An 11,490-nucleotide genomic window follows, 5' to 3' on the forward strand; every position below is an offset into this window, starting at 1 on the left:
CCCCATTCCTAAGGGACATAATCTTCTTCAGACATATTTACAGTATCCGGTTCAATTAGCATGTTTTCCAAGCCAAAACATGGTGTTGTTTAAGTCCACTCTGTGAAGCCTTGAACTCAACGCCGATTCTGACATTTTGAACTGAAAACGTCTTCAGACTTGGAAACAAAGTCCAGTGGATTGCTTTTTTAACATTTTTGAAATTATTTAAGACAAATTTGTCTATATAAATGGTTTTTGCATGTGGCCCATTGCCTCTATATTTATGTTACCTAATTCTATGGCCACAAGATTTGGATCATAACCAAAAGAGCAACATTGTTGCTCATTCACCTAAAAAGTAGTCAACTGAGGTAGTTCGGCTTGCTGATAAGGGTGCCTGTTGGACAGTACTTTATGTAATGATGGAATGATTTATTTACATGCAGAAAGTAGAATTTCTCAATGACTGACAAATTTCTGATGATTCCTGCATGCACATAAAGCTAACTATAAAAAAATGTATTTTCCATGTCGATCAATTTAAGGTTCAATATTTAACTATTTGAAGCTGAAAGTATGATACTTAGAGTATCTCTCTCTATAATGGGACATGTATGTTTACTAAGACATCTGAGAGCCAAGTGGCTGTTTAACTGTATGATTTCTGAAGATGTTTTCTTCTGTCAGTCAGCTAAAGCAGCCATTAATGCTGGAGGACACATTTTTCTGTTGGCCTCCGGAGGCTCCTCCTGGCACTACACAATGCTTGACTTGGCAGGAATATACTGGCCTCGCACGTGTGCCTGTGTGTGTGGCTTAGTGTCTAGCTCCAGCACACCAGTGTAGGCTTGTAAGTATTCTTCTCAGCTTTTCCCTTCGGCTCCTGTGTGGCAGAGGCTGCAGGCAGTTAGATCTAGATTGAGAGAGGAGGCTCTGTCGGAATACAGATGTTGTCAAAGCAGGCCTCAGCAGCACACACACACAACGTCCCTCTGCAAAATCTATAGAGTTGCATGTTATCCATCTCTATGCAAATAAATCAAATAAAGCCACACTTATAGCCGAGACAGGTAACAGCTCTGTCCACTATTTAAACATTGCAAAATTATGCTATCTACTGTCCGTAAACTTCCTAAACTTAGTTTAATGTATTCACTACAGTAGAACTGCAATGGTGCTCTTTTATGACTGGACTTGGATAGCTTGACAATGGAAACAACCAAGGAAAAAAAGTAACTGAATTGTGTTAAACAGTGTTTCATGGGTGGCATTAGGGTTAATTAGCCATTAGAGCCATCAGTTTTCTCCAGGTTAGAGGGTAACTATGAATAAAATTACGCAATTATGCTCCGATGGTTATATTTGGGTTCCAATGATCCTAAGCCTCAGTACATGTCAAAACAAAACACTTAAGAGGCACTTGCATGTGTGTTTGATGAATGAAACACTTGGCCTAGATGGCAGGCAACTGTTGATGAAATTGAGTTTGTTACACCATAGACATGTCAGGCAGAAACAGACTAGAGGGTAAAACGATTGGGAGAATCTGATCCCTTGACCTCACCAAGGGTTTAAATAATGGAGTGTTGGTTCTACTGTTTTTTATCCCAGAAGTGTACAAAGCCTGTTCTTCATTCTGTGATTCATACTGTATGAGCTAGGAAAATCAGGAGCCGGAAGTGCACATCTCCCGACAGTTTAGAAAAGGACCTTATTTAGGTCACATTTTAGTGATCTGGAGGTGTTACTGCTGGCAAGCCATTGATATGTCCTTTATCAAAAGTATCGATACTCAAAAAAGTATCGATACTGAAACGTTGTATCCGGATACAATACTCATTTTCAAAAGTATCGATACAGCCATCTAAAGTGCAGAATAGAGGAAAATGCACTTTCTGAAAACTGTGTGATTGAATAATTCTCTGCATTTTTCAGTTTCAGACTTTTTTGTAACAGGTGCAGCTGCTGAGAATTATTTTTGTTTTTTAACTGGTTTGGCCAGTGTCATTGTTATGTGTGCAAAGCATAGCCATAGCTAAATTTAATTCCGAATGAGAGAGGTGGTTTTTGCCGATCGCCATTCCGATTGGCGTCCATGTAAACACCCATTCGGATCTTAAGAGTAAAATAATCTTCACTGCGCATGTGTGCGACGTCAGCGTGACGTTTTTCCGCCTTGTCAACAACAGGAAACCACCGGTCGCTCTCGCTGTGAACAACATAGCGGGGGGAGTCTAGGAACGCCGACTTATACACTCAAGTTCATTTAAAGCTGCAGGAAGCAGGAATTTATCCTCTTCCTCTTTTCTCTCTCCACAGCCCACTCGCTCTCCCACGCCGGTTCAGTCGCTCATTCTCTACATTTTCTCTCGTACATTTCGCTGCCAAGCGCTTTTTTCCTCCTCTCTCCTTTTTTCTTTCCGCTCGCTCCGAGCGCATCGTTTGTCAGGCCTCCCAAAAACCAGACGCAGACAGAACTGCCAAGTTTGGCAGGAAGTTCTGCGCATGCTTAAAAGATTTAATCTGATCCAACGCTTGGTACATGTATACACACGTCATGATCGGATCATTTCATTTAGTGTCCATGTAAACAAAGATTTTGAATTTCCGATCAACCAAGGTTTGGATCGGATCAGGGAAATTTTGCCCATGTAAACGTAGCTATTGATAAGGCTGTCGTGTTACAATGTAGGCTTATGAGGCTGTAGACCTTTACAATGCTAGTAATGAATACGTTTTTAGCAATCTGTAGCGAATGGAAATAGATAACTTACCTAGCTGTTTAGTGAACACAGAAAAAAAATATTTAGCACCCGTTTAAACACTAACAATTGTATCAAAGTTCACATCTCTTTATAATTGAAGCTAATGTAAACAGTAAGTTTATAAACATAGAAGTAATGATGCTCAACTTAAAAAGGTGCTGTTAACATAAAAACTTTATTTAATTATGTGTCTAATCTATATGTGAAACTATCACTAAACTATCACTTTTATTTGCTACATTAAAAAAGGGCGATGAAAGACCGTAAATTAGTTTGGATTCAAATAATGAATCAACTAAATTCTATATGGCAACATTTGCAAAGAATACCACATTATAAGTTTATTTTCTGCAAGACTAAAGCCTGAATATACAGTATTAAGCAGTGTAGGAGCAACTGCATGAGGGACAAAGAGGAAGAAACAACGAGAGAGCACAATAAGATGATGAGTTTTAGCTTAGACTTAAATAGTCTGACAACAGGCTGAGCCTGGCACAACTGAAATAGTTTTACCAAAGAAAGAAATTGATGAAAGTAATATGAGAGTAAGGTGGTAAAGAATTTTTTGGTTCAAACAAACACAAGCAAATATATAAACGTGTACACCATTTACAGTTTCTTAGAGAAGGCCTTGAAATTTATAGACCCACTTTAAAGTATAAGCCTTTGAACTCTATTGACTCTTACATCATGTTACCAATGTTATCTTACAACTGAACCATCTTTCATATCACATTTAATTCTCTTCAGTATTTTTTATAATCCCAATTCAGAACAGAGAGACTGCCTTCTAGAAACACAGATAAGACAAGACACACACCAAGCACAACCGTGAGAGGAAATATATCTTTTCTCCATTGTCACCTTCAAAACAGGCAAAACTAGCAGAACCGAAGTTGCAAATGTTAGGACAGTTAAAGGCTCCCACATACTCAGACCATTGCACATGCTGAGCAGACTCTAAGTGTACTGTCCAGTGGAGAATTTCCTAATTTTTCTTTTTGTTAAATATTTCCAAGTTTTCCGTTCTTTTTTTCAGATGGACAAAAAAATGTGGGATAGTTGGTAGCAAGTATGATCCTCCAGTTGAGCATCTAGGTCTGTTACGTCTGCACCACCAGGCACTAAATGCACATTGTTTAGTGTGCCGCACAATGGCTTTGATGCTGCTCGTCCTACTGCCTGCCTGCTCAGAACAGTTCGGTGTTTCAGCTCAGTGTCACATAAAATAGTTTGATGTGAAGACTAATTGCTTTTTCCTGATTTTTTTTATGGTGATCTGCAACAGTACAGCGGTTTTGTAATGGGACTCAGTCCCAACAAGTCACACAAGCATCATTATTCAAATGGCTAAAAACAAAACCCATATAAAACAACAGACCCCCAGCAACCAGGAGAACAGCGGATGGGTAATTGCTTTGCATCTGACTTGGAATGTGCTGAGCAGGATGTCCTCCAGGTGCTTAATAACATCAATGCCCCAACTCCAGGTTGGTGTATTGTGGGCCGACAGAATTCACGATGACTCCCGGATAAGGGTCGAAAAGGGGAGTGAAAGTCTGATTGCCTCTGATTTAAAGTTGTTTAGTGACTTATTATGGAGAGAAGTAACCCAATCTAATCTAGCAATGAGAAAGTTTGCATTAAAAGCAGTCAGACTTTCTACAAAAATTGGGAGTTGGTTCTATAATAGAGGCAGCTGATATCTGCCTCCTATTTTTATACTGGAGATTAAACCCCCTGGTAAACCAGGGATTTTGATAATACAGTATAAGTATTTAACATAAAATATAGGTTTGGTTTACCACAGCTATTCATAAGTTTAATTTTGTATTCAATTGGGATCTAGTAGAGATAATATCAAATGTAAGAGCTATAATCTCCACTTTTAACTTTTATCAGCTCTCTTGCAGCAGTTTAAATCCACCAAAACAAATTATTTTGGTTTCCCGAAGACAAAAATTTACACCAGATTAGTCTTTACTGTGAGTAATCATAAAATGTAAATAGTAAAATGTTATCATTTGATTTTCAGAACATAATTCATATTTTCAAATGTTGAAAGAGTGAAAACTCTGATCTGAGTGAATGAGTAAGGATATACTATAAATATGTATTTTTGTACCTTCAGAAAAGGAACACTGTACCGTTTTTCAACATAGAAATAATTTTAACAAAACATCTGTGTTAATGCAACAGTATATATTATACTTTTTAATTGCCACCTTCATATAATTCCCTTCTGTAGGGAATGAGCTAAAGCAGCTACAGGATTCACACAATTCCCCCCTGTAGGGAATTGTATGAATCCTTTAGGAATTTTGTCTCAGCTTATAATTCACCTTAACTCATCTAGCTTCTTTTGACAACTTAAATACGATTTTGGATTTTTGTTGTTCTTTTTGTAGTTGGACTGTTGAAGTGCAAGATGTGTTTCACACTTTGTGAATATTCTCTCCAACCACACAGAATCTGCCAAGTTCTTATGAATATTTGAAAGGGAATTAGCCTAAAATGAAGTCAAAATATGTAAATCCCAGTTTTCGGCACCTGTTTGGATTTATCCCACCGCTTTTCTATTCCACACTAGACTGAATCCTATTTCATCCCAATTACACAGGCATAATGATAAGTGTTAAATTGACATTATCAGATTCTTGAAGGAAGCACCCTGTGCAGATGCATTTACTTAGAATTTATTTCATCCAGCTGTCATTAAGCACATTTTAAAGCTCCTAATAATGAACAAAAGAGCTTGTTTCCCTGGGTGATGATCCAATATGGAAATGGTCAAACCTTAAAATGTTGCTTTAGGCACATTTAACATCCAACAAGATGACATTCTTGGATTTAGTTAGACTTGGACAACTTTATTGTCATTTGTATACATAGAGTGATATTAAACTGATGAAACAGTACATTATCAAAGTGTACTATGTACTGAGTACTTTATGCTTAGTTGGAGATCTGCTGAATCAGATGCAGAGCTGAATCTACTGTCTATCATCTTCTTGTAAAGAAGTAAATACTTTTACTATTACTAATACTATTTCTTTCTTTATATCAGCAATTTCCAATATAAGCTGTCAGATATTAAGGGGCAAATTTTTGAAGCCTATATTGCTTTTTTTTCCTCCATCCATCCATCTTTTAACGTTATGCTGTCCGTGTCATGGTGTTGCCTATCTTCGGCAGTCCATGGGTGAAAGCAATGGTATACCATGGACAGCTTACATGTCTGTCGCAGGACAACACAGAGACACACAACCATGCACACACACACAAACACCTAAGGGTAAGAGAGGCCAATTAACCTAACGGTCATGTGTTTGGACTATGGGATGAAGCTGGAGAGAACCCATGCAGAACAGGGTGAACATGCAAACTCCATGCAGAAAGACCCCAGGATGGGAATCAAACCTCAAACCTTCTTGCTAAGGCAACAGTTCTACCCCCTGCACCACCGTGTCTCCTGCTTTTTCTTCTCTTAATTTCCTAATAAATAGTAATACAATTATTAAAAAAAAAATGTTACACAAGTCTCAACTGAAACAAAAAAGGAGCAAAAGGATAGCAAACCGGCAGAACAGCAATGTATGACCTTCATTTGATCTCAAGGCATGGCTGATGAATACAATAATAAATTGGCAAATGCATTCATATATGGGCTGATAATGTTAAGAGAAAATAAATGTTGATAATGGCTAAAAATATCAGCTGCCAATGTATCAGTCCATCTCTAGTCCAAATGCTTAGATTAAAATTTCTGACAAGCCATCTTCTTTAGCAATGTCCTCCTGCGACTTGCTTTTCCTGTAAAGGATATTAATATAAGGATGCTTGTCTATTAAAATTTACATGCATCTTTTTCTTTACAGTAGGTTATAAGAAACAGCTTTTTGCATTTTCCTGCACATAATGAAAAATTATGAAATACATAACTGTGTATGTCAGGAACCAATATTATATGAGTTTCATTTTTTTGGATTAGAATTGCTGATATAAACTACCTCTTATCCATCACCACCTAAGCAGAGCTATAAAAATCATGAAAATCTATGTCAGGTAAAATATATATAACAGTCTATTTTGAAGGAAAGATAAAAGGTGATGGTTTTTATTCCTTTTTATATAACTGTAAATGTGCTGCTTTCAGCTATATTACATCTATGTGATTTGAAAGGAAAATCTGATATGGTTACACAGTTGCCTGAAATCCGATTTTTTTTTTTTTTGGCCACATGCTACCTGTATCTGATCTTTTCACGACAGTCTGAACAATACAGATCAGATTTTTTCCAATGCGACCCAAGCCACTTGGCTATGTATTCCTGAATCTGATACGTATATGATCTTTTCAAATGCGACCTGACCACATTCCTCCAACCTGTTCGCTATTAATACTCAACAAAGGTAAATTTTCTGCGTCTGGAAGCTGGAAGAAAATTAACAACCATGGTAGACAGTAATACGGAGAGCAGTCTTTATTTGTAACCATCTTGAAGAGATTGTGTTGTTAATGCACTACTGTAGCTGAGGTTGCTTAAGATCGCGGATGCGCTCTAGCACTACCATCCATGTTTACTTCCGTAAACACAGAGCATGCTCACTTGTGACATCATTGCCCCCTCTACTGCACATGCCGGACACTTAAGTTGCATGAATGTAGTTCACGCTGGAGTTCACATACAAGTCGCATATATTTGGAAATGTGAACAACGGCACAAAAAAAAAATTATTTTACAAAAAAACGGAATTGAGCATTAAGGCCTGCAGTGTAATAGTAGCCTTAGAAAATTCTTTGATGCTGTTATTGTTTCAGATTCTACCAGTTACAGACTGTCTTTGTTTTATAAAACCATTTTTGTTTCCTATTCTATAACTCTAATATATTAAAAAAATGTAATTAAGCTTTGATCAAAATAACAAAAATGCTCTTTTCAGATTAAATTGCACTGTTTGGATTATTTTCATGATAAAACAGATTTTTATTGATGATATTTGCTTTGCTTGTGGTTCATTCTGCACGTGTTGATAATAATAGTGAAAATAAATGAAATTTTGAGATGTTATTATCCCAGAACCCATGCATTCCAACATCACCAAACCAGGATTTTTTAAAGTAGATAAAATAAGTTGGAGCTCAATAGACACTAGAAGTGTATGGCTTCCTAACGAATATTCTCATAGGTTATCCAAAAAATTTCCATTTCTACTACTGAATAGGAGAAATTGTAGAGAACATAAAATTAATTGTTGCTTTCTTTTCCAGGTATTCCAGGGGAACTTTGACAATGACACACACAGAAAGAACGTGATAGATCCCCCAATCTATGCTCGGTTCATTCGGATCCTTCCCTGGTCCTGGTACGGCAGGATCACTTTGCGTGTAGAAATACTGGGCTGCACAGAGCAAGAGTGATGTCTCTCTCCTCTCCATCTTTCTGTCCATAATTCCCAGCTCCTTTGGAAAACCGGAGGAATGAACTGCTCAACATGTAAAAAGAAATTGATTTCCTTTTTTTCCTCAAGAAATAAGTATTGAATAAATGGTAGTGGGGTCTTGTTAGTTCTTTTGTATAATGATTTTAAAACTGCCCCTGTTTCACTTTTGTCTTTCAGTTTCCTACTCAGTTTCCTACTTCTTTGTCTTTTTATGCCTCTTAGAAATGCCATCCTGTTTGAAATAAACTTCTGTAACATATTGGTGGGGGGTTAGTGTCAGAAAAGGGATTTCACTGTGGTTTTACTGTGGAAGCTACTGTACAGTGTCACTTTTTAATCAAGATGTTAAATTTGTCTGTTGTGCATCATAGATCATTATTAACCATCTTGTATTATGAATAAACTGTCTAAGGTATCATGTAAAAATAAAATATAATGAAACATGTTTTTAATTTCTAAACTGTAGCTCACTCAAGCCATGATTTTCCCCAAAGGAACACATCAGTCACAGAACTAATACTCTTGTAATATATGTAAAAGATTAAGAACCTGCATGGTGCGTGAATTATCAATGTATATTTAGACAAATTATGGAAAACCTCCGACCCACAGAGCAAATAGCTTTTAATTAGGGACCTATTTTTATGTGCATTTTTAGATAGCTCTGAAAACATTACTTTAAACGTTGATATACGAATGCTTTATGAGACAATAAGCAAACAAAACAGTCAGATTGTTTTACTGCTTTACGGAAACATACAGCTGTTATTTATTAAATCTGATTTGTTGCCCCCTTTTTCTGATTGTAGCTGGTCTCTTTCTAAAATCTTAGATGTTTTGCTTTTTTTTTTAATATCACTTTTTTTTTGGATTGTCAGTTGTCATTGTTATGAACTACGTTCTAGTTTCCTCATGTTGTCTTGGAGATCTAAGGTGAACTGATTCAAAAGCTCAGGATAGGAATCATTTGCTATAATCCCACATGTATACCTTAGTGTAAAATGTTTGGCCATCTAAGCTTATGATAAACTTACCATCCACAGAAAATTGCAGATGAATGAAAGAAGCCACTCAAGTCATCAGCATAATGTACATATTTCAAATAATGTTTTGTTATGTTGTTTAATGAAGGTATTATTTACTAATTTGAAAAATGAAACAAATGCAGGCTGTGTTACAAAAATTGTTTAATTTGCTCAGACATGGATTTTTTTAACAGGTATTGCAGGATACCTGAGTATTACAATTTTGTGTTGTAAACAGTACATGTATGTAACGTAATACTTGGAGGTTCCTAAACTTCAAAGAGTATTACACAGGAGTTACAAATATGTTGTAGTACCAGTCTTTTCAAAACCTTACAGTATACTTCTTTCACACTATTGCTAATTTTCCTTGCATTTCACCAGAGATACGGTACTTTGAATAAGCAGAGATCCGGTGCTGTGGCATAGTCTTAACTCCAAGTGAGAGAGCTGCCACTGATTTCAAAGAAAATTACCGGTATGCCCCATAAGAATTACAATAATTTGCGACAGGGAATTAGTATTAATTATCAATAATTTGCTATACTGTACAGACATTCCTTCCTGTACTAAAGAAGATCAGCAGACTACAGAGAGTAAGACTTTTTTATTAGTTGGGCTAACAAATACTGTTTGTGAAACATTAACATTTTACTCTACAATGGGCAAGCAATCATTAGGTATAATTAAAAAGATAGTTGTTACTGCAAAATGCAACCTCTACTGACACACATCACCTAGTAAATATTTGACCTTTCATCCCAATACACATACACTATAAACAATGGCACTAACTGTACAAAACACAGATATTTCATGGATTGAACAAACTTGTTTGAGAAGGTGCTCTCCATCTCTTTGCGGTTTGACCAGCATAAAGATTTTGAAATGAGTGATAAGTTAAGCAAACATTGGGATATGTTACAGTCTCTGTTTGAAAGCAAGGTGTTGGAGTGTGCAACCCGTGATTGAGGGCACATATACACACATATATATATATATATATATATATATATATATATATATATATATATATATATATATATATATACACTTCATTTTTTCTGTATGTAGTTAATGTGCTTTGGTTTTTACAGTTGAAAAAAAACCCTGTCCACCCTGTTTGAAGCCAAAAATTGGCTTCAAACATTTCTAATTTAAGTTTGTTCTACAACAATAAAGAGCTCACACAGAAAAAAACAAAAGTAATTCTTTTTACCATGCCATTTCTTTTAAAGTAAATGCAGCCTAGAAGTTTTTATTTATTTATTTTTTTTTTATTTATGATAAGCTGGAAATTGGAACTGGCGAAGGCATACACAGTATAGAAGCACTTGTGTATGTGGTAAACTAGTGCTCTTCAATGGTCCAGATATAACAATAATTTCTCTTGTAAGTTCAACTAAATGCCTCTGTTGTAGATTACCATTGTGTGAAAATTGTCCTTGATGTGTCTCGGTGTCTACCACTCTGTAGGTTTTTGGGCACAGAATAAACAAATCAACTGTATCTCCCTAATGTTTTTTTTTTTTTTTTTGTCTTCTAAGATTGTGACCCTTAAATGCTTTTTTGCCAAACCACTATTGTGGCCAAGATCTGCACAGATGGATCTTTGTAGTTGGCTCCTTTGGGCATGTATGACAGAGTAGAGCTGCTGCAAAATTTTAAGGTATTTTGCATGATGTACAAATAAAACAGTACAGTATAACAAAGATGTCCACATGGCACATTTTCTTTCTTTATGTATATCTGCAGTATAATTCCTTTTTCTCAACATCTAATGGCAGGTTATCTTGAGAATTGTAAAACTTCATTAAATATTTCAAAAAGGGAAGCAAAGTGAAAAGCCATGCTGTCTTTGTATTTCTGACATCTGTTCACAAAATGTTTCTTTGTCTCCATCTAAAACGGCAACAGTTTTAGATGAAACACTGTTCGTTTTAAGCCTGCATAGATGAGAGGGAGACTCTGTACAGTAAAAAAAAAAAAAAAATCTTGCTTCAAAGACACAATCTTTGAGTTTGACAAATAAAACATATGTGTGAAAAAATTTTGACTCTTCTTTTAAACTTGTAACCTACTTTGTTTACCCTTTAGTGCATTAACACAAAGTACTGCCCCCCCAACCTTTTTTAACAATTAAAGACAGAAAAATTAACTGCTTTAAAGTACACATTGCAATAAACTACAATTTCCCTTAAATTACACATCTAGAACCTTTACAGTTTGTTTTCCATAAGTCTGTTTATCGTATTGTCTAAAATAATTCAACA

The 11,490-nt window shown here is 35.9% G+C and overlaps 1 protein-coding gene across 1 annotated transcript in view; it reads left to right on the plus strand.

Moving 5' to 3' along the window:
- The window catches only part of LOC119773038 (EGF-like repeat and discoidin I-like domain-containing protein 3), a 158,973-nt gene extending 147,706 nt beyond the window's left edge, over positions 1-11,267 (plus strand). The window contains exon 10 of the mRNA XM_038269832.1: positions 8,020-11,267. Within this exon, the coding sequence (XP_038125760.1) occupies positions 8,020-8,169 (150 nt within the window). The 3' untranslated portion in view covers positions 8,170-11,267. The remainder of the gene's footprint in view (positions 1-8,019) is intronic.
- Positions 11,268-11,490: the final 223 nt, after the last annotated feature.

Source organism: Cyprinodon tularosa, unplaced genomic scaffold (assembly GCF_016077235.1).
Source record: "Cyprinodon tularosa strain WSP-4 unplaced genomic scaffold, ASM1607723v1 ctg74, whole genome shotgun sequence".
Classification (NCBI taxonomy): domain Eukaryota; kingdom Metazoa; phylum Chordata; class Actinopteri; order Cyprinodontiformes; family Cyprinodontidae; genus Cyprinodon; species Cyprinodon tularosa.